The sequence below is a fragment of the Apis mellifera genome, linkage group LG7 (assembly GCF_003254395.2).
Source record: "Apis mellifera strain DH4 linkage group LG7, Amel_HAv3.1, whole genome shotgun sequence".
Taxonomy (NCBI): domain Eukaryota; kingdom Metazoa; phylum Arthropoda; class Insecta; order Hymenoptera; family Apidae; genus Apis; species Apis mellifera.
In genome coordinates, this window is record NC_037644.1 from 8,980,683 (window position 1) to 9,004,754 (window position 24,072).

At 33.1% G+C, this 24,072-nt stretch overlaps 2 protein-coding genes and 1 long non-coding RNA gene across 32 annotated transcripts in view; 1 reads left to right on the top strand and 2 right to left on the bottom strand.

Moving 5' to 3' along the window:
• The window catches only part of LOC551259 (titin), a 206,043-nt gene that overhangs the window by 127,759 nt on the left and 54,212 nt on the right, over nt 1-24,072 (top strand). For 29 of the 30 annotated variants that reach the window (XR_003305045.1, XR_003305046.1, XM_026441835.1 and 26 more), the window contains 4 exons: nt 2-168; nt 328-457; nt 14,948-22,579; nt 23,001-23,773. Coding sequence is in view for 28 of the 30 variants with exons in the window: in XM_026441835.1 (XP_026297620.1) it covers nt 2-168; nt 328-457; nt 14,948-22,579; nt 23,001-23,773 (8,702 nt within the window). In the remaining 2 variants the exon portion in view is untranslated. The remainder of the gene's footprint in view (nt 1; nt 169-327; nt 458-14,947; nt 22,580-23,000; nt 23,774-24,072) is intronic. The other variant, XM_026441828.1, reaches the window with a different exon arrangement.
• LOC102655685 lies at nt 9,138-11,490 on the bottom strand. Its single transcript, XR_409939.3, has 2 exons — nt 9,924-11,490; nt 9,138-9,839 (listed from the first exon to the last, which is right to left on the bottom strand). It is a non-coding gene; the product is annotated as an uncharacterized LOC102655685 (long non-coding RNA).
• On the bottom strand, nt 13,489-23,093 carry LOC113218902. Its single transcript, XM_026441836.1, has 3 exons — nt 22,978-23,093; nt 14,799-14,901; nt 13,489-13,953 (listed from the first exon to the last, which is right to left on the bottom strand). Exons 1-3 carry the CDS (start codon nt 23,027-23,029, stop codon nt 13,779-13,781), a joined length of 330 nt encoding a protein of 109 aa, XP_026297621.1. The 5' UTR covers nt 23,030-23,093; the 3' UTR covers nt 13,489-13,778.

The window sequence follows — 24,072 nt, forward strand, 5'->3', positions numbered from 1 at the left end:
GCCCCTGATGCAACTGATGTTCTTCCCAAATTGTCACCACTGAAAGATCAAATAGTGTTTGAAGGACAACCGGCACAATTCAAGACTCAAGTTACTCCAGCTAAACCAAAGCCAACGATCCAATGGTATCGCGAAGGTGCCCTAATTCCTCAGTCACCAGATTTCCAGGTGAGTTAATCTTCAAACTCGAATTAATTCTTCTTAAACAATGAAATATTAAATATTCATAATTAAATTTGAATATAAAATCAATAAAATATCTCATTCTCTTCTAATTTCGATTCAATTTCGAACTTAACGATAAATCAAAACGTCTGAATTTTTCAGATGATTCACGAAGGTAACAACGCCGTGTTGCTGATAGCAACCACGTACGAAGAAGACACTGGCACTTTCACCTGCCGGGCTACCACATCAGCCGGTACCGTAGAAACATCTGCCAAACTCATCGTAAAAAGTAAGAATTGAATAAAAGATACAAATTCAATTGCTAACACGAGACGCGATTGAATCTATGGGATTTGCCTTTAGACTGTTACGGAGGAACACGTGCATACGTGAAACGATTTCTCTTCCATGTTATGAATAGGAAAAGAAGAGAAAAAAAAAAAATTAAAAGAAGAAAAATTCAAAAAGTTACTAATATTAATAATAATAATCTGATGAGATAATGATTAATTTCAAAAGATTCAATTAATTCACTTAACTCTTATGTAATCAATACCTATAATATCCATTAATAATTTTTCTTATATAAATCTTATATAATTTTTTTTAAAATCAATTTTTTATATTCTCATTAGAATTTTTATTTTTTAAAATTTTATTATCAAAGAATTATTGAAATCAAAAATTGAATAATTGTATGGATTGATAATATGGATTGAATCACTTAACAAATATATATGTAGAAATAATTAATCTTGTGACGAATTAATTACAATAAATCGTTTCAAAAATCACGTGTTCTTTCGTCGATCGCGGTTCGTCGAGGACATCCGTGCGTATTTTTATTTTTTTTTTTTTCGCTTTTTTGTTGTTTTTCTCTACAAAAAAAAAAGAAGATACCTAATCCACCAAGCGAATTGTTACCAATGTTCAACCCCTTGTTACCCGCTCTCGACCCTTTTTTAATCAAAGTCACGAGCGAGTTCGGGGAGTTTTGTACTAACTCGTCGTGTTTTTTTTTTGTTCTTTTTGTTTTTCAAAAAGAAAAAAACATAATAAAAAATAAAATAGAAAAAAAAAATACAGAAAAATAGTAGACGAGCGAGTGAAACGAGGAAAGTGATACATGTTTTTGCAGAGAGGCAAAAAATTTTTGTCTCGAGTGTACGTGTTGTTTCACAGAACAAAAAGAAATAGATAATTATATATAGAAATATAGATATAATTATAATTAATAAACGTACGTAAGAGGGAAAGAATTATTAGATGCAACAAATTTAAAATTAAGATTAAAAATGAAAAATCGCGGAGGTGGTGCTGAAAATGAGATCGGTTTCAATTTAAAAAAATGGTGAAATGTTTTGTAGAATTGAACTCGTTTAAGGTGGAAAAAAAATCGAAACGTGTCGAAATTTGACCTGTAAGACGAGCGTAGCCGATTTTCCATCCAAGGTGCGAGAGCGAGACACACAATACTACGAGCGTCTTTTCGAATGGTCGAATTCGATTCTTTTTGATTGATTTTGATATTTGAGGTGGTGCTTTGGATAAGAATCGCTTGAGAATTTTGAGAATTTTGAATCGCTGCGAATTCTCCTCTTTTGCTCCGCTTTGTACATAAATCTCAATGGCGGGAATTTCGAACAATATCGACTATGGAATCGAGATAAAAAAAAAAAATATTGTGGTGAAGGAAATATGGGTGAAAAGAGAAATTTTGATCTTTTGGAAACGGTACAACGAACACGTAACTCGTTTACTCGTTCGATTTAGTGTCGATGTTCATTGAAAAAAAAAAAAAAGGAAAAAAAAGGAAAAAAAATATGATAAAATATATATATCGTAAAAAAATATATATATATAATATATACGTATAAGTGTATACATTATTCACACGATGCATTAAATATATTATTATATTAGGAATGATTTGTTAGTTAGTTCTACACCGACGTGATGATGAAGTTTATTTAGTTACACAGCCTACACGCAAATAATTTCTCCTTTAACGTTTTACTAATCGATTATTTATTATTGTACAATGGAAAGGCCAATAAAAACCAATGTTTTAAATACAAGCCTCGTTTGTTGCCGATTCGATACGATCTAGCATTGCATACATCACATTAGGATTGATTAAGGGTCTACTGAAATGTTTATCATTGATGGCATCTCGAAATTCATAGTTACATATATATATAAGTGAAAATTTGAAATATTAAACATAAAAATTAAATTGTAAGGAAAAATTGAATTATAAAATTTCTCTAAATATCAAAATTAAAATATATTATTGAAAAAGAATGTTATAAACACAATTTTAAGAAGAGTGAGGATAAAGAAATGTTTTATGAAATACTTTAAATGTTCAAAATTATTCGAAACAGAAGAAAAGGTGTCGAAAGGAAATTAGATTTGAAAAGAATTTCCCACGAGTGACTTTAATACTCTAAAAATTACCTCAAACAAAAGAAAATCAGTCAACGCAATTAAATTCAAAGAAATTTTTCTTGAAACACACTAAACACTTCAAAATTTATCCCAAAAATAGAAAAATCATCGTATAAATTCAAAAGAATTTTTCACGAAAGATCTTAAATATTCTAAAAATCATTCCAAATAAATTTAAAAATCAACAAAAAAAAATCATCAAGCATCATCCCAAATCAAAGAAAAAAAAAAAAAAGAAAGAAAAAGAAAAAAAATCAGAAGAATAATCAAAACTCTGAACCGAAAGAAAGCCTTTCTCCCGCATAAAAGATTATCGTCTCGGAATGCACGAATGCGCCAGGCTGCGGACAAATATAGGAGCAGCGAATGTAAATTGACTTTTGCAGTCCGCAACGTAATTGCCAGCCACGTTTTCCCGCGTCATAAATTTGTCCGCGTTTTGCTTACGAAATGTGTACCCGAGAACATCGCGGTACACACGGAATGAATCACGGCTCGTAAACCGGCTCACCACCTTGAAAATAATATGAAACTTTCGTAACAGGGTGGGTGAATCGTTGGATGAAAATCGAGGTGGATAGAAATAGAAACGGGCTGTTCTTAATCAGCGTGACGATCGATCGGACAATGAGTCGCGAGGATTGTTAACGAGCGATCCCCACGGTGCAACACTTGGCAGATTTATACACGGCTAAAATAAGGGGAGAGAAGGAGCCGAAGTGTTGCTACTTTGCTTTGAAAACCGAGTCCAGATGCAGGGCTATATTTGACATCGAAAAACGAAAGCAAAATCCGATGAGTTTCGTTCGAGAAGAGTGTAGAAACGTGCGAAGTTTAGGAGTTTAGGCCGGTTCGGGAGGTTCTTGGAAGGAGGTTCAAGTTGTTTCAGAGTTGGCCGTGTATATTAAGACGACGTTACGGGCCGGGGTAGTATATAACACCTTTCACCGATTCGTTTCTATTCGAGGCGGGAATTTTTGAAAAGAGAATATTAGCAATTGGATGAAAAATATTCGTGGATAGATAATAATAGTAGATTAAAGATAAAATTAGGAATTTGATAACAAATGTTTGGCACATAATAATTGAAATTTTATTGGTTCGCATCTATTTTAGGTGGGAAATTTGGAAAGAGAAAAAAAAATTAAAAATTTGATAAAAAATAATCAGCATGTATAATAATAATAATAATAATAATCGAGTAATTAAAATTGTATATTAACATTGAATTTAACAAATTTTCTCGATAATATATTTTTTTTAAATAAAATTATTTTCATATTGCTTGCAAATCAATCATACATATAATAAAAATAATTATATATTGATTTAAATAAACAATCTGAACATTAAATATTTCGATCAGAATCTTTTTCTCTATATAAAAGTAAAATATATTCACAATTTTTTAATTCTTTATCAAATATATTTTAAATAAAATTAAATAAAAAATAGTTTTAATTACGTATATTTTACTTATATCATCTATAAAAATCAATCTATAAAAAATCTATAATCATGTATAGTTAAATTAATTGATATCAATTACAAATAGAGTAATAAATCCAATTTTAAAACCAATTTTAAAATTAATCAAATAACACAACGAAAGTTAAAAATTTATTACAAAACTCTTAAACAATTAAGAAGATCCAGTTATTCTAAATTCCATTGTTCTATCTCAATATTTCCTCATTATATTACATAATAAAATAATTTAAAGGAAAAAAAAATGTATTCCTCTTAGAGAGTATAATACAAAAATCTTTTTCTCGTATAATTTTTATTTTTCCATTCGACAATCATGGCCGCCTTAAGTCTTAAGGGATTAAAAAAAAAAATGTTCGTTTCGGCTCCCTCGTTATATGTCGCTCGTTGACGCGAAGGATTTCCACCGATGTATACCGCTTATATACTCGTCTTTTACGATCCACGTTTCTGTCTGTACCCGGTATCACCTTTCTCTCTGGTAACTGGTTTAACGAGCGTGAAGAGGTAAACGTATTTTCCTCATCGCTTCTGGTAGTCCGCCTCGTTTCAAAACGGAGGGACGGCGGAGGGTGCACACAGTGCCGTGTGCACACTCGGCTAGGCCCTCTTCTTAGGCTATTTCTGACCACGTGACGTGTATAACATTACCCGGCTATATTTGGTCGCCGATGAAGAACTCGGCGAACATACGGCAAAATTCACGTGGGGTCTAGAATCTTCTTGCTTCGATATCGTGCACACGAGTGCACGATACCACTTTTCGATATTTTGCTCGAGAGACGATTCGATTGGATGGATTCTTCGTGTCGTATCGTTATTGAGCATCATCGAGTTCGATCCAACGAATTATTTTATTTCATATTGTCATTCGAGATATAGAGGATATATAGTTGTGAGGAGAATTTCAATTTTTTTTTTTGTGATTGAAATATGAATTATCTGAATGATGGGGTACAGTGCAATTTATAATTTTGTTGTCATTGCAATTCGTATTTAAATAGATAATGCGACACGATCATGTATGAGAAAGAGTTGAATTTATTCTGCGATAGAAATAAATATAATTGAATTTAATTGAATGATATCTTGCAATTATTTTAAATGATTTTATTTTGTAACATTATTAAGATAAATACTATTATAATAGTTGAGAAATGCAACACATTTTTTTTGAAGATTAATTTAGTTAGATTTTGTTATTTTAATTTGAAAAATTGAGAAATTACGAATTGATTTGACTTTTGATCTTTAATAAATAAAATTATATTATTGCAAAATTTTCTATTATATTCAATGACATGACAATTAAATTTATTTTCGAGAAATTTTCTATAAAAAAATATTGGGTTTTTTATCGGTTTTTCAACATTTTCGCTGCTTATTCCTCGATTCGAGTTATTTCATGATTGATTTTATGAAATTATGATAATTAGATGTTACAGTGGATAATAATAAATTAGATATACATTAATTGAGGAAATTTTTTTTAAATTTTTAAAATATGGAAAGATATTTTATAATAATTTATAGAAAGTGCAGAGTGAAAATAAAACTCAAGAAATATCTAGCAATAATTAGTGCCAACTGGAAAATTTATTTAATTGCTCACTTTTTCCTGATGTTTAAATGAAATAAATTTAATGCTATAATACGATTCAAATTTTAACTATATCTTTTTTTTTTAATTTCTTTGATGAAACTGAAATTATTATCATTATATTATTATCTAATAATAACAAATAATGAAAAATCTAGTAATGAATTAAAAATTGATTTTAAAATAAAGGATGATAATAATACATTTTTAACAAATCAAGTATAAGTTGAATAAAAAATTTGTATGGGAAATGAGAGTTGAAAACAGATGACTATTTATTAAATATGGATACAATTAAATAAAAGTTTTCTTAAATAATCAACTATAATTTTCTAAAAATTGAAATCATTTTACAACTTAAAAACGAAATTCTATTACACGAATATTAAAGAATTAAACCATAATTTAAATACCAATAATATAATAAATATATATATAACTTATATAAAAATTTATTACACGAATACAATTAATTTCATATTTAAAATCTAGTAATTTTTTCACAAAATAAAAAAAAAAAGAATCATAATAGAGTCCTCGTCTTCTCTAAATTTTTTTAAAAAAAAAGAAAAGAACAAACGAAATTCTACGATTCGTACAAACAATTTCATAATTTCTTCTCGTTCAAAGCGCAGAATAAAGATTATCCCCGTCTCGAAATTATTCTTAAAGAAAGATTAAAACTGGAGCAGATCCGTAACTCTCCATGATCAGCGCGCGTGACCGGAAACAAAGAAGATTCCCTCGCGTTCCATTGCGTGAACCAGGCCTGCATCCAGCGCACGATGCTCCGTGTACGGAACGGTGGTATTCTCGTGTTGCCCAGCGCGTTTCAGCCTTGCGAGGAGGATCATCGTCATATTACTTGACCGGTCCTCGCACGACACCGTTACGAACCGACGACCTGATGCAAAATTAGACCGTGAATCCGGTCTGCACGGCCGTTTGATTAATCGCGGGGAGGGTAGGGACGGGTCCGTCGTAATGAATCCGCCATCTTCTTCAACGTGCCAAAGTCTCGAAGACGTTCTTTAATTTTGTTCTTAACGTGAGAATTATATCGTTAGATACGAGCTGGAATTTAATTGTATTTGGTATAATTTAATGGCATTATTTGTAATTTTGTTATAGAATTTTTCTTACATTTAATTTAGATATTTATTGTAATATGCTGTTCAATGAGGGAAAGAAGGAATATAATGATATATTTGTAACATGATTTGTTCCAAACTTGAAATTATCGATGCAAATCGTTTATAAAAATGGAATGGAATAAGAAATTCTTCTATGCATGGATTATTCTCTTAATCTGATTTTATTTAATCTGTCATATTTATTCGGATCATTTTTATTTAATCATTTTTATTTAATATTTGGAAAAAATTTCATTTCATTCAAAATTCATTTTGAGAAAGAAGATGGAACAAAGCAAGGAAAATAATGGGGAACGTTTCATGAAGAATGAATAATTAAAAAATTTTTAAATAAATGGCAATTACGAATTTTAAAAAAAAATCGAATTCTAATAATTATCGATGAGAAATAATTATAGAAAAGGGAGAAGAAAAAGAGAAACAATCCTGGCATCTTCATCGATCATAAATAAATGTTAGATTCGGCCTAGCTGGGTATGAACCAAGAAAATTACATCGTGCATGAGATTATTTCGAGCGTGTGTGAGTGATCGTGCTATGAGATCAAGGCTGTTAAGCCGCTATACGAGAGGTAATTATCGTCCCTGTGAACTAATGAATTCGAGATGCCGAAATAACCAACTTGACAACAACAGAAGATTGTCGGACGAAATATTTAGCGAAATATTTTTTCGAGAATTTCAGAGACCCTTAAGATTCCATCCACCATGATATCACGCGTCCTGGACAAAATTCTTTGTGTACACGAATTTTTTAGATCGAGAGAAATTTTAAAATTTTATTTATACAAAATGTAATGTAATCGTTAAAGAATTTTAAAAAAGAACGGATTCTTATTTGAATAGTAGAATCAAGTAGAAATTTATTTCTCTTGAAGAAAAATTCCATTGCTTTGATCATAAGAAGCATAAGGCCACGTGTCGAATTTAAAATTCTTTAAAAATAGATTTCTCTTCACATGTGTACACAAAGAATAAAGATCAAGAAACTGACTATGATAAAAGATTTTTCAAAATTATAATCCTTATGAAAAATATATTCCATGCTTATTTGTATTAATTATCATAAAAGAGACAAAACGATTCTCTGAAAAATCAATGATGACATCAGTCTCTTGAATCTGAAACAGATATTTCTCGTTCTCGAAACAAATTCCTATTGTATACGATATTTAATTTTAATCCAGAATCCTCGAAAGAAAAATAAATTCCATCCCTTGGTTTTATCCCTTGATCTTCGTTCTTCATCTTCCATTTTTCCATCTACTATTCAAGATACCTTCTCGTATACAAAAACGCATCGTTAGAGAATCCCAGAAATCCATAAATTTCTCATCGTGCATTTTCAAGATTAATTCCTTGAATTCTACTAACGATCCCCCAAAGTTTCTAAAACAAATTCCTTTTTACACACAAATATTCAAATCCAAATCTTAAGAACAGAAATACAAATTTTATTCCTTCAACAATCCAATATTCTAAAAAAACAAATTCCAAAATATCTTTCCCCTCAAAAAAAAAAAAAATTAATTCAATCTTCTTCATCTCCAATATAATCCTCGGAGAATTCCATAAAAACTAGATTCCTCGTTTCACAAATGTTCAATAATCATCCATCTCTCCCTCCCTCCTCCCTAATCACATTCTCCAAAAGGATTCTCCAAGAAGAACAAATTCCTGTTTTTGCTCCAACCACATCATTTACTCTCCTCCATCGATTTATTCGCACGACCTTGAATCAACGACGACCGAACCACCTGAACCGCCATCAAGAAGAAGACAAACTGCCAAACATCTCGTCTGCCGGACGGCGGGGGGGGAGGGGGATGGAGAGAGGGAGAGAAAAAGAAACGGGCAATGATTCATCCTGTGCGTGCGTGTTCGGGCCCTTCTTTTCCATCTTCCACCCACAGCGGCTTCCAACCGTTGCTCGATCGTCGACGACTGTTTGCCCGTTCGGCCAGGCGTCGATGGAGGGAGGCAGAAGCCGCCGACGAAGCCGACTATTTCGGCCATCCCAGCTGCCTCAGTGATTCAGACCCGCTAGAAATAATACGGTGGAGCGGGTGTCAGCGCACTCTGGAACACGGGAACGAATTATTTCTGGTTGATCCGCGGCCCCTCGATCGCTCCTCGCGTGGCGGCGAGGGAGGCCCTCGATTCAACACCCGAGAGAAACGTCGAGATACACGGTCACAGTGTTGGCCGTCGTCACGGATCGGTCGGTTTGCTCCGGCTCCGCTTCCAAGCTTTGGCTTCGAGCTGAATCGATGTTAATCCCTTGTTATCGTTACCTCGACTTTGAACTTGTATTTTTTTTTTTATTATTTTCGACGATACATCGGTGAAATATATCGGCTCGATTCTCGCCTCGAGGAATTAACTTTTAGCGGGATATGATTGGAAGGAATTTTAAAGTAGGCAATCGTTTTGAAAAAAGTATTGGAAAAAATTTTTGACAATTGTAGTAATAAATAATAAAGATATGTATATATATACTGTAGAATTTTATCCTAGATAACTTAATCTATATCTTTAAATATAAGAATACATACATTTTTCTATAACTTAATAAATTTTTGTAAATAGTAATAAGAATTAATAGGAATTTAAATATATAATTATAATATATTATAAATCGATATGTTATATCCCTTGATACACTGTTGAATTAAACATAAATTTTTAGAAATATACATTGTTATACATAAAAGAGATTAATAGAAATTGAATGAAATTAGCGTGAACGAGGGAAAGAAGAAGGTCAGGGACAACCACGTCTCGCTAAACGTTGATTTTATTTTTATTTCTGTACATGACCACTCCAATCGAATGATTCATCGAATAAATTTCCGTGTGTCATCCGTTAAATCGTAGCGTTATTGTATCACTCCATCCGTCATCACGTGTCAACCGAGGAACGAGACTCGGCATAATAAACAACCATTGTTTTGCCCACCTATATCATGAATCACGCTCCTAAAAAAAAAAAAAGAAAAAGAAGAAAAGAATAATCATAATTGTCCTTATCTTGAGCAATTACGTATGAAACGAGTCTCATACCTCAAAAAAAAAAACGAATCTCAATTGCGAATAATTATTATCACAAGAATATATTATATATATATATCACCCATAAATTAAAAATTTAACAAATACACAGAAAGAACGAGAAGAACCACCACTTGTATATTTCCACCCGGCGAGTCTCTCTTTTTTCTTCACTTTTCTACCAAGATTATACAACGTATAATTGTATATATTCGAAAATCTCGAAATCACAAAATTCTCGAATGAATTAAAAAAAAAAAAAACTAGCACACCACCTTCGCGACGCTCGATCCGAGCAAAGAGTTAGACGTGTCCAGTTCAATCGCGGCTGCACTTCGATCGAACCAACTCTCTCTCTCTCTCTCTCTTTCTCTCTCGAGTTCGTCTCGAGAACAAACCGATGCGATCCGATCGAAGGCAGCCAGCTGTCAACAAGACCGAATGTTGATACAACGAAACTAACTAAGCACTAAGTAATTCACCCTCCGTATATCACTGAAACACCGCACGATATTTCTTCGAACGTATTCACCGAACCTTGAACGATCGACGATCGAAGATGAAAACGATGGAAAATTCAGAGAAGACGGACGCGTGATTGTGGCGGAGGACAGATTCGATCGTCTCCGGCTTCCAGTGGATGACTATTAAGGCTAGACTAAGCTCGGGGTAGAGAGTGTGCGTGCGTGAGACACGAGAGTCCAACCCCACCAACGTACACTGAAGTCGTCGGCCACTGAAAGTAGCCTCTGCATGCATCATCCCCTCCACGTGTTCGCGTTCGGGTTTTTCATTTTGAGTGGGAAACTGCGTGGCGACCGCCGTCACCTCCTTCTCTAGAATAATGACCCGCCGCCGGGTTATTAGCGAGCTTGGAATGCTAGACGATGCTTCCGCGTTGCACCTACTCTCCGTGGAAACGTTGGTGTCTAACAGACGAGAGACGGGGAGCGTGCACTTGCGTGCTGGAAGGCTGTGCACAGCGATGGGCAGAATAAATTTAATAATTTGAATAACGAAAAACGAATCGATTATAATAGCTACGAATAAATGTAGTTCAAACATTTTAATAAGTGATTACGATTAAAGTAATTTTATTCGAAAATTTTAATTAGTTACTTTTTCGATGAGTCAATGTCCAACTCTGGCTGTGCACTTTGTTGGAATGCACTCGTTTTGTTGAAATTTTTGGAAAAAAATTTTTTATTTTTGATTTCGTTTAATTTGTAGATAGAGATTCGAGAGGAGAGGAAATTATTAGAATTTTGATTGAATAATTTTTTTTTTTTTTTTAATATTTGTAAAGATTTAGTTAGAGAATCGATGTTGAAAGGGATTTTGGAAGAAGATATTGATAGGGATAATATGAAAGTTTGAAAAAGAAAAATTATTAAAAAATTGCAAATGTTGGGATTATAAATAAAGAAAATTTCGAATTGGAGAATTGTTGTAGGACTTCTTAATATTTTGTAAAAAATTAAGAAGATTAAAAATTTTAAAAGAGAATTCTGCGATTATGACTGAAAGAAACAGTGAATTATAATGATTAAAAAATTTGAAATTTGTTAATGAAAGTTATTCAAAGAAGTTTTGAAATAGTTGAAGAAAGTAGAGAATAATTTAAAAATAATTTAGAAAATAAGTTTAATAATAAATAGTAACATAGAGAATTTAATAATAAAAACGATTTCGATGCTAAGAAATTTCTTTGTGATTTGAAAAGAAAATCGTACATGTTGCATGTTAATGAAATATATTTTGAATTGAAAAATTTGTCAATGAAGAAAAGAATTCCTTAATAATTTAATATAAATTAAAAATGAATACCAAAAAATTCAACAATGAAGAAAGGAATTCTTTTATAATGAAAAAAAATTTCAAAAAAATTAGAAATTTAGAAATAACGCTTAGTTGATATCATTAAATCACAAATATCTAACAAATTACTTTCAATTTAATCTTTAAATTGCATATTTTATTATTCGAATTAAAGATTCGAAATTCAATAGCAAATAATCGAATAAAATATTATTATATTCGTGATATATCAGATCATATTTCAGTATTATATCCAATTAATCTGTAAATTATATTAGAAATGCAATTTATAAAATTAATAATATCTATTCATACAGTTTTATTAAACTAATTCAACACAAGAAAGAATTTTATTAATTATTCATTCCTATAGGAAAGATTGTTTATGGTTAACACAAATGACTCAAAAATACTCATAAAAAATACAAAAAATAAAAAAAAAATATATAGAACTGCGAAAAAGTTTCATTCGGATTCTCCCTAGTCGATGACGAATCGTTCGTTTGTCGTGTTTAAAAATAAAGTCACGCAAAGTTTAAGACCAGACTGTGTTCCACGATTTCGTTGATATTACGGCAAAGCCTCCCGCTGAGGATGAAAAAGAAATCAAAGTAACCATCGTGCCTGAGCCGACCAATTTCGAGAATCAGTTAATCCTCCCTTTTGAAAATAACTATCGTCATAAATTCAATCTCTTTTCTTGAAAAAAAAAGGAACAGAAAACGAAAGAGAAGAAAAGAAAACAGAAAAAATCATGGCATTAAAACAAACAAATTTCATGATTTTTTAATGAAATTTATTTGATTCGTATAACTACGATGCCGTAAATTCGTTACGCAAAGGTATAGCCTGTTTTGAAATGGAGAATCGTGGAATCAGATGTGATTTATTTTTAAAAATAAATCCCGCTTCATCAAGATTATTATTCCACGTCAGAATATTAACAATCCGAATAACTCGGTTTTTCGAAGGCCGATCCGTTGGCGATCTGCCTTGATTTCTCTTTTGCGAGGTCGACTTGGCCCCGGTCCATAGGCCCCATCCAGACGTTGCGAAACGTAAATTTTCAAGTGCATTTACACGCGAATACCAAAGAAAATTTATAAGACCCGGGTTACATTGCCGTATGACCGTATTATGATTAATTGAAATCGTGATTTATTGGCAAATTTATTTTGCAAACCGGCCGTGTGTCGTCATTCATTGTTTCTACATTACAGTCAATCACAAAAGTATTTTCAAATATTGTAATGGGAATTCGCCTATTTTGAAAAATTGGATTTTAATGAAAACTTATTGTTGTATAAAATTATATACACGAAACAATTTATTTCGTATGTAGAATTTTCTTTCGAGATATTTTTTAAGGAGTATTAAAATTTGAATATTTCAGTTTAAAATTTATTACTTTGAAAAAGAAAAAAAAATAATATTTCAAAGATTGATTTCATCCTTTTAAAGTTATTAAACGAATAAAAATGATTAATAATGAATAATATTAGATTTTGATTATTACTGCCAATTTTATTATTTATTTTATCCAAGATCTGATTAAATTATTTACATCTTATTTATGTTGCAATTTTATATATAACAAAAATTTCATCGTCTTATAGATTTATTAAATTTAATATTATAATTATAATATTATAATTAAATTTAATATTACTATTATAGTTATGACAAATTTTGTATTAAATCATTTATATGTACAAAAATTTTATTAATATTAACAAAAGTTATTATTATTATTATTTGATTGAAATTTTAACATTTTATTTAATAAATAAAGAAAGAAATAAAAGAAGAGTTTTAGATTATTGTGATCTGTTTACAGTGTTTCATATGAAACAGAATTATTGCTGGTTTTGATAATACAATTTATTAGTTGGATTTGTCTGTCAAGACTTCTGTGACTAACTATATGTATCATATTAAAATGAAACATGATTCGTTTCCTGTTTGCAATCTCGGTTAGTCTAATTATTCCAACCTTCCTTCAGACTCGTTCATTTTATTCGAGTTGTTCAGTGGCTGTGGTGGTAATAATTAAAAATATCCTCCGTTTGGATGGGCTCTCGTTTGGCATGTTACAGCACAAATGACGGCATTGTTCATGAAATCGAGATACAAGGGGAGCATAGAAATTGAAAATAAATCATTTTGGATTGTTTCAATTTTCCATTTCACAGTTGACAAGTTGTGTTTAGTGTAGAGTTGTAAACTAAAAGAAAGAAAGAATTTTTTATTGTTGGATCCGTAAAGGAATTTTAACATGATTTACAAATGGAAGTAAATCTTTTGTTTTTATGCGTATCTAATCCTGATATCGTTTTACTCGGCACTTCAATTTTTGAATTCGATTAAGTAATTATTCGTTGAATATTAAATAGGAATTTGTATACAAACGATACATAATTATTATAATTGTAATTATGAATACAATATTTTGCATATTCTATAAAATATTAATTAAATAATGATATATGTATTTATGATTCATGTGCATGATTCATATAATGACATATGTTATTTCTTCTGTATATGATATTTCAAAATTGAAATAATTTTACTCTAGAAAATAATTTTTTAATATTTTTGATTCTTCGGAGAGTCACAATAGCAAATAAAAAAAATTAGTTCCAATGAAAGATATTATGAGAGAAATAAAATGATTAAATGATTTGTAATTCTTGATTAACTGAATTTTTCTTGAATAATTTATTATATAGTAAATGATTTAAATATTATTTATATAAGTTTGTAAATTATTTTCATAAAAATCAATCAATAATATAACTTCTAAATTTTTTATGGTTTTTACAAAATGATTATTGAAAATCATTATTACATATTACCAATTAATCTTAAGTATGTATTGTATTAACTTACAATAAAATACAAATAACATAATAAATTAATTTCTAATATAACAAACTAATTAATTATAAATATATGATTATATCTATCTATAACTAATTAAAGATAATTCGTTACTCCATATTCTACTAGAAACGAATCATTAAATCTTTAAAATGATAATTTAACATACACTAATAAATCACTTACCCGATCCACATTTCATTTCGCGTACCAGTCTGCCAGTTTGTTTTTAGCATGATAATCAGATATCTCTTTCCCTGAAACGAGTGATGATTCAACGATTGCCATCCTGAAATGCGATTTAAAATTATTCTGGCGCGTGTGTACCATTGCAGAGAGGAAAGGAGCGTATTACGAGGTTCCTACTGAGACGGGACCAGGTGTAAAATCATCGACAAATTATGGAAGAGATATTATCCTAGAGCCATTGACTCTAGACGAGAATGGATTGCCACTCGAAAGTTTACCCTTGCAATCTGGTGATGAATCGTTACCTTGGAGAAAGGGACGGGTTCATCATCGACCTCGACTTGGCGACGTGACGCCATGGAGGAAATCAAAATCTCGCGACACATCTTTAGACAAATTGCAGGCCGTGGAAGGCCAAGTGAAACCTTGGACAGAGGAAGCGGTAGTGTTGAAGAAAACTCCACAAGTGCCTCGTGAAATGCCGAGGGAAAAATTGGAGGAAGTCGAGTTGAAACCAACAAAAATTGAGAAGAAAGATATTGCAAGAGCTAGTCTCGAAGCGGTTGATCTGAAACCTGTTCTTAGAGAAATGACAAAAGAAATAAAAACTGAAGAAGAGAAGATCACTCAACTGGATAAGACTACGGAAGAAATTTACGTGGAAGAAGAGGACTCTAGATTTGTCAAAACCTCGAAAAGAATAGATGAAACTGTTCAAAGGAAAAAGGAAGAAGTTAAACCTTGGACCGAAGAGAAGGTTACGTTAAAGAAATCGAAACTTGATAGGAAGGAGATTCCTAGAGAGACTTTAGAGACTGTGGAATTGAAACCTTCAAAGATTGTTAAGAAGGAAGTCGATAAAGCTACTTTGGAAAAGGTGGATTTGAAATCTATTCCTATAGTGACTGAGAAGATTACTGAGGAAACGATTTCGAAGAGTGAATATCTTGAACAAGAAGACACATCGATGTTAGATGTGACTAAGATTGAAGAAGTGAAAAAATTAAAGAAAGAGAAGATAGAAGAAAAAATGGAACAAACGAAACCTTGGACCGAAGAGAAGATCACTTTGAAAAAATCTAAACCAGAAAAGAAAGAAATTGAGAAAAAAACTATAGAAATTGTGGAATTAAAACCATCGAAGATTGAAAAATTACCTGATCGAAAATCAAGTTTAGAGAAAGTGGACTTAAAACCTGTTCCAACAGCAGTGACTGAGAAAATCACCGAGAAAAAAATCATTGAAAAAACTAAATATTTTGAAGAAGAGGATACTGCTTTGTTAGAGGTATCAAAGACTGAAGAACTGAAGAAAATGAAGAAAGACAAGGTTGAAGAGAAACCGGAAGAGAAGCCTAAACTTTGGACTGAAGAAAAAGTTACATTGAAGAAGACTAAGCCTGTGAAAAAAGAAGTTGAAAAGGAAACAATAGAAACAGTTGAATTGAAACCATCGAAAATAACAAAAACTTCAATTCGAAAAGAAAGTTTAGAAACAGTGGATCTTAAAACTGTCAAAAAGGAAAGAGAGAAAACGATGAAAGAAATCGTGCAAAAGACTGATTATATAGAACAAGAAGACACGACATTGCTTGATATTTCCAAGGATACGCAAGTGAAGAAAACAAGGAAAGAATCGATCTCAGTAGAAAAGGAACATGCTAAACCTTGGACAGAAGAGAAAATAACATTGAAAAAAGCCAAACCTGAAAAGAAAGAAATATCAAAAGAAACGTTCGAGACTGTACAATTAAAACCATCTAAGCCAGAAAAGGCAGATATAGAAAAATCGAGTCTCGAAGAGATAGATTTGAAACCTATTCCTAAGAAAGAAATTCCTAAAAAACCTGAAGAAAAAGAGGTGGTTGTTGAAAAAGATGACACAACTCTTCTTCAGGTCGCCAAGGATACCGAAACTACTGTCAAGATCGACAAAAAAGTGAAGAAAAAGGAAGAAACAGAAAGAAAAACTTCGGAAACTAAACCTTGGACTGAAGAAAAAATAACTTTGAAGAAAGCTAAAGTCGAGCAAAAAGAAGTTCGAAGGGAAAGTTTGGAAGAAGTGATTTTGAAACCAACTAAAACAGAAAAAAGAGAAATAAAGAAAGAAACATTGGAGAAAGTAGATTTGCAAAAAGTAACTGACAAGACTCAATTCGTAGAGAAAGAAGATACAAAAGTCTTGAAAATAGACAGAGAAGAAAAAATCGAAGAAGACAAAATAGAGAAAGTAGCGACTTGGAGAAAAGAAAGGAAACTGAAGGAACCATATCACGAGGAAGAGGATAAAACGATATTGGACGTAGAGAAAGATATCGAATTCATGGAGAAGCAGAAGGAAATGCCAGTACCTTGGGTCAGAGGCAAGAAGAAGCTCACAGAAAAAGTTCCTTATCACAAAGAAGAGGATACTACTCTCCTTGATATTGAAAAGACTGAAAAGACGACTGAGAAACAGATGAAAGAGGAAGTGCCGATTCCATGGGCACGAGGAAAGAAAGCAAAGAAAGAAAAATCAGATGTTCCACAGAAAGTGGAAGAAAAGCCAGTAGAGGAAGAAGAAAAATTGGAGACAATGCAAGTTCCATGGCTTCGAGATAAGAAGATGACAAAGAAAATACCAGAAAAGAAAGAGGAACTGGCTGATGATATCAAATCTGTCACATTGAAACCAGTCAGGCGCGAACATGTGCCGGAAGAGAAGGAGAAATTAGAAGAGGTAACATTGAAGCCTGTCAAACGCATTCCACGTGAAGAAGAAGAGAAGGAGGAAGTGCAATTGAAACCCATTCCGAAACGCAAGTCTGAAGAGAAACCACGTGAAGAAGTGACGTTGAAATCATTCCAAAAACCGAAACAGGAAGAAGAGAAATCGAAGAAACCAGAATTGAAACCACTCGAGAAATCTAAACCTGAAGCACCAGAAAAGGAAAAAGTACAGTTAAAACCATTCCAACGAGAAAAACCGGAAGAAAAACTAACTATAATCTCACAAAAACTTCCGGAAAAAACACAAGAAAAAGAAATAAAGGAAGTTGAAGAAATATCATGGCGCAGGAAACCAAAGAAACCGTCGATTTCTGAAGAATCACCTGTTGAAAAAGTAGCAGAAAAAATTGTGGAGGAAAAAGTAATCAAAAAAGAAGAAGAAACGATCGAAGATTTCAAATCAATAGCTTTGAAACCAATTAAACGAGAGAAAAAACCTGAAGAACGGGAAGATAAGGAGGAAATTATATTGAAACCAGTGAAACATATTAAGAAAGAGGAAGAAAGCACTGAGGAAATTAAATTGAAACCGGTAGAGAAACCAGAGAAGAAGATAGAAGAGAAAGAAGAGAAACCTTTGAAATTGATCGAAGAAGAAAAACCAATTGAATCAGAATTGCCTTGGCGACGTGACAAAAAGAAATCTATCGAACAAAAAGTTACTGAAATCCCAATTGAAGAGAAAAAAGTAGAAGAAGAACAAGTGGAAGTTAGTTGGCGAAAACCACGGGAGAAAGTTATGAAGGAAGTACAAAAAGAAAAAGTGGAAGATTTCACAGCAATTAAATTGAAACCAGCAAGAAAAGAAAAAAGACCAGATGAAAAGATAGAAAAGGAAGAAGTAGTATTGAAACCGATTGAGAAAATACCAAAAGAGGAAGAAATAATTGAAGAAGTGACACTTAAATCAGAAAAATTGGAGAAACCAGAAACATTCGAAAATGGTGAAATTCTTGAAGAAAAGACTGAATTGCCATGGCGACGTGGTAAAAAGAAATTAGCAAAGGAAGAAGTGAAACTTGAACAAATACTAAAACTTGAAAAACAAGTATCTAAAAGTGTCGAAGAACAAATAATATTTAAACATAAAGATGAGAAACCTGAGGAAAAAGAAATATCAGAGATTAAATTAAAACCAGTTAAACACATAGAAAAACCAAAAGAAGAAAAGCCTGAAGAAGTAAAATTGAAACCTGTAAAGCGACTTCCAAAGGAAGAAGAGGAAAAAGAAGTGGTAACATTGAAACCAATAAAAAAAGAAAAACCAGAAGAGGAAAAACCAGAACTTAAACTGAAACCCGTAAAACATATAGAAAAACCAGAAGAAGAGAAACCTGAAGAAGTGAAATTGAAACCTGTGAAACGTCTTCCTAAGGAAGAAGAGGAAAAAGAAATGGTAACACTAAAACCAGTAAAGAAAGAAAAGCCGGAAGAAGAGAAACCTGAAGAAGTAAAACTGAAACCAACAAAGAAAGAAAAACCAGAGGAAGAGAAACCCGAGGAAGTGAAATTGAAACCCGTGAAACGTCTTCCTAAGGAAGAAGAGGAAAAAGAAGTGGTAACACTAAAACCAATAAAGAAAGAAAAACCGGAAGAAGAGAAACCTGAGGAAGTGAAATTGAAACCTGTGAAACGTCTTCCTAAGGAAGAAGAGGAAAAAGAAGTGGTAACACTAAAACCAGTAAAGAAAGAAAAGCCAGAAGAAGAGAAACCCGAGGAAGTGAAATTGAAACCTGTGAAACGTCTTCCTAAGGAAGAAGAGGAAAAAGAAGTGGTAACTTTGAAACCAATAAAGAAAGAAAAACCAGAGGAAGAGAAACCCGAGGAAGTGAAATTGAAACCTGTGAAACGTCTTCCTAAGGAAGAAGAGGAAAAAGAAGTGGTAACTCTGAAACCAATAAAGAAAGAAAAACCAGAGGAAGAGAAACCCGAGGAAGTGAAATTGAAACCTGTGAAACGTCTTCCTAAGGAAGAAGAGGAAAAAGAAGTGGTAACTCTGAAACCAATAAAGAAAGAAAAACCAGAGGAAGAAAAACCTGAAGAAGTAAAATTGAAACCTGTGCAACGTTTGCCAAAAGAAGAAGAAGAAAAAGAGGAAGTAATTTTGAAACCGATAAAGAAAGAAAAGCCAGAAGAAGAGAAACCTGAGGAAGTTAAATTAAAACCAGTCAAACGTCCTGAGAAACCAAAAGAGGAGAAACCGGAAGAAGTGAAATTAAAACCTGTGAAACATCTTCCTAAGGAAGAAGAGGAAAAAGAAGTGGTAACTCTGAAACCAATAAAGAAAGAGAAACCAGAGGAAGAGAAACCTGAAGAAGTGAAATTGAAACCTGTGAAACGTCTTCCTAAGGAAGAAGAGGAAAAAGAAGTGGTAACTCTGAAACCAATAAAGAAAGAAAAACCAGAGGAAGAGAAACCCGAGGAAGTGAAATTAAAACCTGTGAAACGTCTTCCTAAGGAAGAAGAGGAAAAAGAAGTGATAACACTAAAACCAGTAAAGAAAGAAAAGCCGGAAGAAGAGAAACCCGAGGAAGTGAAATTGAAACCTGTGAAACGTCTTCCTAAGGAAGAAGAGGAAAAAGAAGTGGTAACACTAAAACCAGTAAAGAAAGAAAAACCGGAAGAAGAGAAACCCGAGGAAGTGAAATTGAAACCTGTGAAACGTCTTCCTAAGGAAGAAGAGGAAAAAGAAGTGATAACACTAAAACCAGTAAAGAAAGAAAAGCCGGAAGAAGAGAAACCCGAGGAAGTGAAATTGAAACCTGTGAAACGTCTTCCTAAGGAAGAAGAGGAAAAAAAAGTGGTAACTCTGAAACCAATAAAGAAAGAAAAACCAGAGGAAGAGAAACCCGAGGAAGTGAAATTAAAATCTGTGAAACGTCTTCCTAAGGAAGAAGAGGAAAAAGAAGTGGTAACTCTGAAACCGATAAAGAAAGAAAAACCAGAGGAAGAGAAACCCGAGGAAGTGAAATTAAAACCTGTGAAACGTCTTCCTAAGGAAGAAGAGGAAAAAGAAGTGATAACACTAAAACCAGTAAAGAAAGAAAAGCCGGAAGAAGAGAAACCCGAGGAAGTGAAATTGAAACCTGTGAAACGTCTTCCTAAGGAAGAAGAGGAAAAAGAAGTGGTAACTCTGAAACCAATAAAGAAAGAAAAACCAGAGGAAGAAAAACCTGAAGAAGTAAAATTGAAACCTGTGCAACGTTTGCCAAAAGAAGAAGAAGAAAAAGAGGAAGTAATTTTGAAACCGATAAAGAAAGAAAAGCCAGAAGAAGAGAAACCTGAGGAAGTTAAATTAAAACCAGTCAAACGTCCTGAGAAACCAAAAGAGGAGAAACCGGAAGAAGTGAAATTAAAACCTGTGAAACATCTTCCTAAGGAAGAAGAGGAAAATGAAGTGGTAACTCTGAAACCAATAAAGAAAGAGAAACCAGAGGAAGAGAAACCTGAAGAAGTGAAATTGAAACCTGTGAAACGTCTTCCTAAAGAAGAAGAGGAAAAAGAAGTGGTAACACTAAAACCAGTAAAGAAAGAAAAGCCGACAGAAGAGAAACCTGAAGAAGTAAAACTGAAACCAATAAAGAAAGAAAAACCGGAAGAAGAGAAACCCGAGGAAGTGAAATTGAAACCTGTGAAACGTCTTCCTAAGGAAGAAGAGGAAAAAGAAGTGGTAACACTAAAACCAGTAAAGAAAGAAAAGCCAGAAGAAGAGAAACCCGAGGAAGTGAAATTAAAACCTGTGAAACGTCTTCCTAAGGAAGAAGAGGAAAAAGAAGTGGTAACTCTGAAACCAATAAAGAAAGAAAAACCAGAGGAAGAGAAACCCGAGGAAGTTAAATTAAAACCAGTCAAACGTCCTGAGAAACCAAAAGAGGAGAAACCGGAAGAAGTGAAATTAAAACCAATTCCAAAGTCTGTTTCTGAAAAAGTTGAAGAGAAACCTGAAGATGAGGCGGAAAAAATATTACCATGGCGTCGTGGCAAGAAGACGAAAAAGATCGTTGATTTCCGAGAAGAAGTCACAGTGGTACCAATCGATCAAGAGAAAGTGATTACAGAGATACACGACGAAGAGATAAAGATTGTGGAACAAAAAGTGGAGGCTAAAAAAATAGTCCAAGCGGAGATAAAAGAATTCAAAGAAGAGAAACCGGAACTTCCGTGGAGAACAACAAAAGAAGTAAAAGAGATTATTGAAGAGAAAGTTGTAGTTGAAGAAATTAAGCCTGAAACGGTACTCAAAGAAGATGAAGTTATTGAAGATGTCACTGAATCATCGGAAGTTTCTTGGAGAAAGAGGCGAAAACCAAAGAAACCGGAAAAAGAGAAAGAAGTAGTTGAATTGAAACCAGTCGAAAAACACGAGGAATTCGTAGAAAGAATAGAAGAAATTGTTCTCAAACCTGTCGAAAAAGAGAAATTCGAGGAAAAACCTAAGGAGGAAGAATTGAAACCGCTTAAATTAGAAAAACCAAAGAAACTTGAAGAAGAAGAGATAGAAGAAGAGAAAGTGACCGAAATGTTATGGAAGAAACCAGAAGAGATACCTGTACCTGTAGAAAAAGAAGTTTCCACGCAAGAAGTTCAAGTAATCGAAGCGACTAAAGTAGAAAAGATTGTTGAAGATGTAGTCGAAGTTGAAAAGAAAAAGGTCCAAGTCGAGGATCGTAGGAGGAAACACAAGCAACGTACGCAAGTCGAGATATCTATCACGGACAAAGATAAGAAAATTGCACCGAGATTTATTCAGAAACTTCAACCCGTTATCGCGCAACCTGAAACAACTGCGAAATTCACGTGTACAGTATTTGGCAATCCATTCCCTGAAATTACCTGGTACAGAAACGAGCAGGAACTTCACGCGAGTGAGAAGTACATAATGACTATCTACGAAACGACCGCATCGTTGGAGATAACGAAGGTGAAGGAAGAGGACGCTGGAATGTATTCCTGCAGAGCGTCAAATCCGGCTGGAGTAGCTACGTCCACCGTCAATCTCGTGATATTTGGTACTAGATTTGTGTGTTGTGACGTCTGTGTGATCGTTTTCAATTTTTTTTTAATATATTTAAATTTATTATATTTTAGAGAGATGTTTAAATGTTGTTTTTTTTTGCGCTTGCGTGTTTTCTTTTTTATTACAGGATAATATTTTATATACTTCATATCGACACTTTAAAATTAAAAATTTTCAAGTGTCAAGATTGCACCTCATAAAAAAAATTAATCATTACCTTTATTGATAATTTTGTTTTTTGTAATTGTTTTCCAGTTTCAATTGTAAATAAAAATAATTCTCAGCTACTCGCAACAATATTATAATCAAAATAATAAACTGTAATCCCATATACAATTTGCACGAAGTTTTACAGTATCAACTATTCCCCCATAATTGGCATAAACTTACCATAACGTTTTCTTTCTCTGCAGAAAAAGAAGAAGAGGGCATAGCGCCACATTTCGCGACACCAATAAAGCCTCTCATGGTGGAGGAGCACAAGCCAGCTCTGCTCGAATGCATCGTCACTGGCACACCGATGCCGGAAGTGAAGTGGTACCGTGGTGAAGAAGAGCTGAAACCAGAAAAGGGCAGAGAGATCACGTTCAATCCGGAAACTGGGGAGGCGAAGTTGCACATATTGGAACCGACCGAGGAGGATGAGACAATATATCGCGTACGAGCCGTGAACAAATTCGGACGCGCTGAATGCAGAGCGAATCTGGTCATTAGTAACGTGGTGAGGGTGAGCAAACCGGAAGTTCTGAGGTCGCCAAAGATCACTAGACCTCTGCCAGCTTTGGTCGCCGAGTTTGGAAAGCCTTTGACGTTGTCCGCTGATTTCGAGAGCAAACCTACACCGGAAGTGAAATGGTACCGTAACGGAGCCGAGATCGTACCGTCTGACAAGCGTGTGATTAAGATTTACGAAAATACGACGGAGTTGTACATTCCTGAAGTGACGAAGAAGGATGGAGGGAAGTATGAGGTCCGAGTGGAAAATCCTGTAGGTGAGGCGAGAAGTTCTGGTTCTGTGACGGTGAAGAAACGAGAGGACAAGACGGATGAGGTGAAAGCACCGAGATTTATCGAGCCGCTGCAACCGCAAATCGTAACCGAGGGAGAAGTCGTGATCATGGAAACACGTGTCGATTCCTATCCGACAGCCTCTTTCCAATGGTTCCACGATACTCGTCCTCTGGAGGTATAAATTTTCTTTGCATTGATAAATTTTTTTACTTCTTGATATTTTTATTATTTTCAAAATTTTTATATACTTACAATAATAGTTTATTAGAATTCATTTATTTCATTTACATTTAATATTTTTATAAATCTAGAAAAATATTGTGTAATCAAATAACGAAAAATTTTTTTTATATCCATGTACAAAGATATCAATGTACAAACATAAATATAACAAAACGATACTTGATTTAAAAATAAGAAATACGAAAAGTCCCGATTCATATCTAAAATCATGCCAAAAATTTACAAAAAGTG

What these genes read in the sequence shown, in the direction of transcription:
- LOC113218902 (XM_026441836.1), bottom strand. Translation starts at nt 23,029, where the DNA reads ATGTGGCGCTATGCCCTCTTCTTCTTTTTCTGCAGAGAAAGAAAACGT. An exon ending in CAGAGAAAGAAAACGTTATG is followed by an intron (nt 14,902 to 22,977) that starts GTAAGTTTATGC and finishes ATCGCATTTCAG; the next exon opens with GATGGCAATCGTTGAATCAT. An exon ending in CGAAATGAAATGTGGATCGG is followed by an intron (nt 13,954 to 14,798) that starts GTAAGTGATTTA and finishes TCTTTCTTTTAG; the next exon opens with TTTACAACTCTACACTAAAC.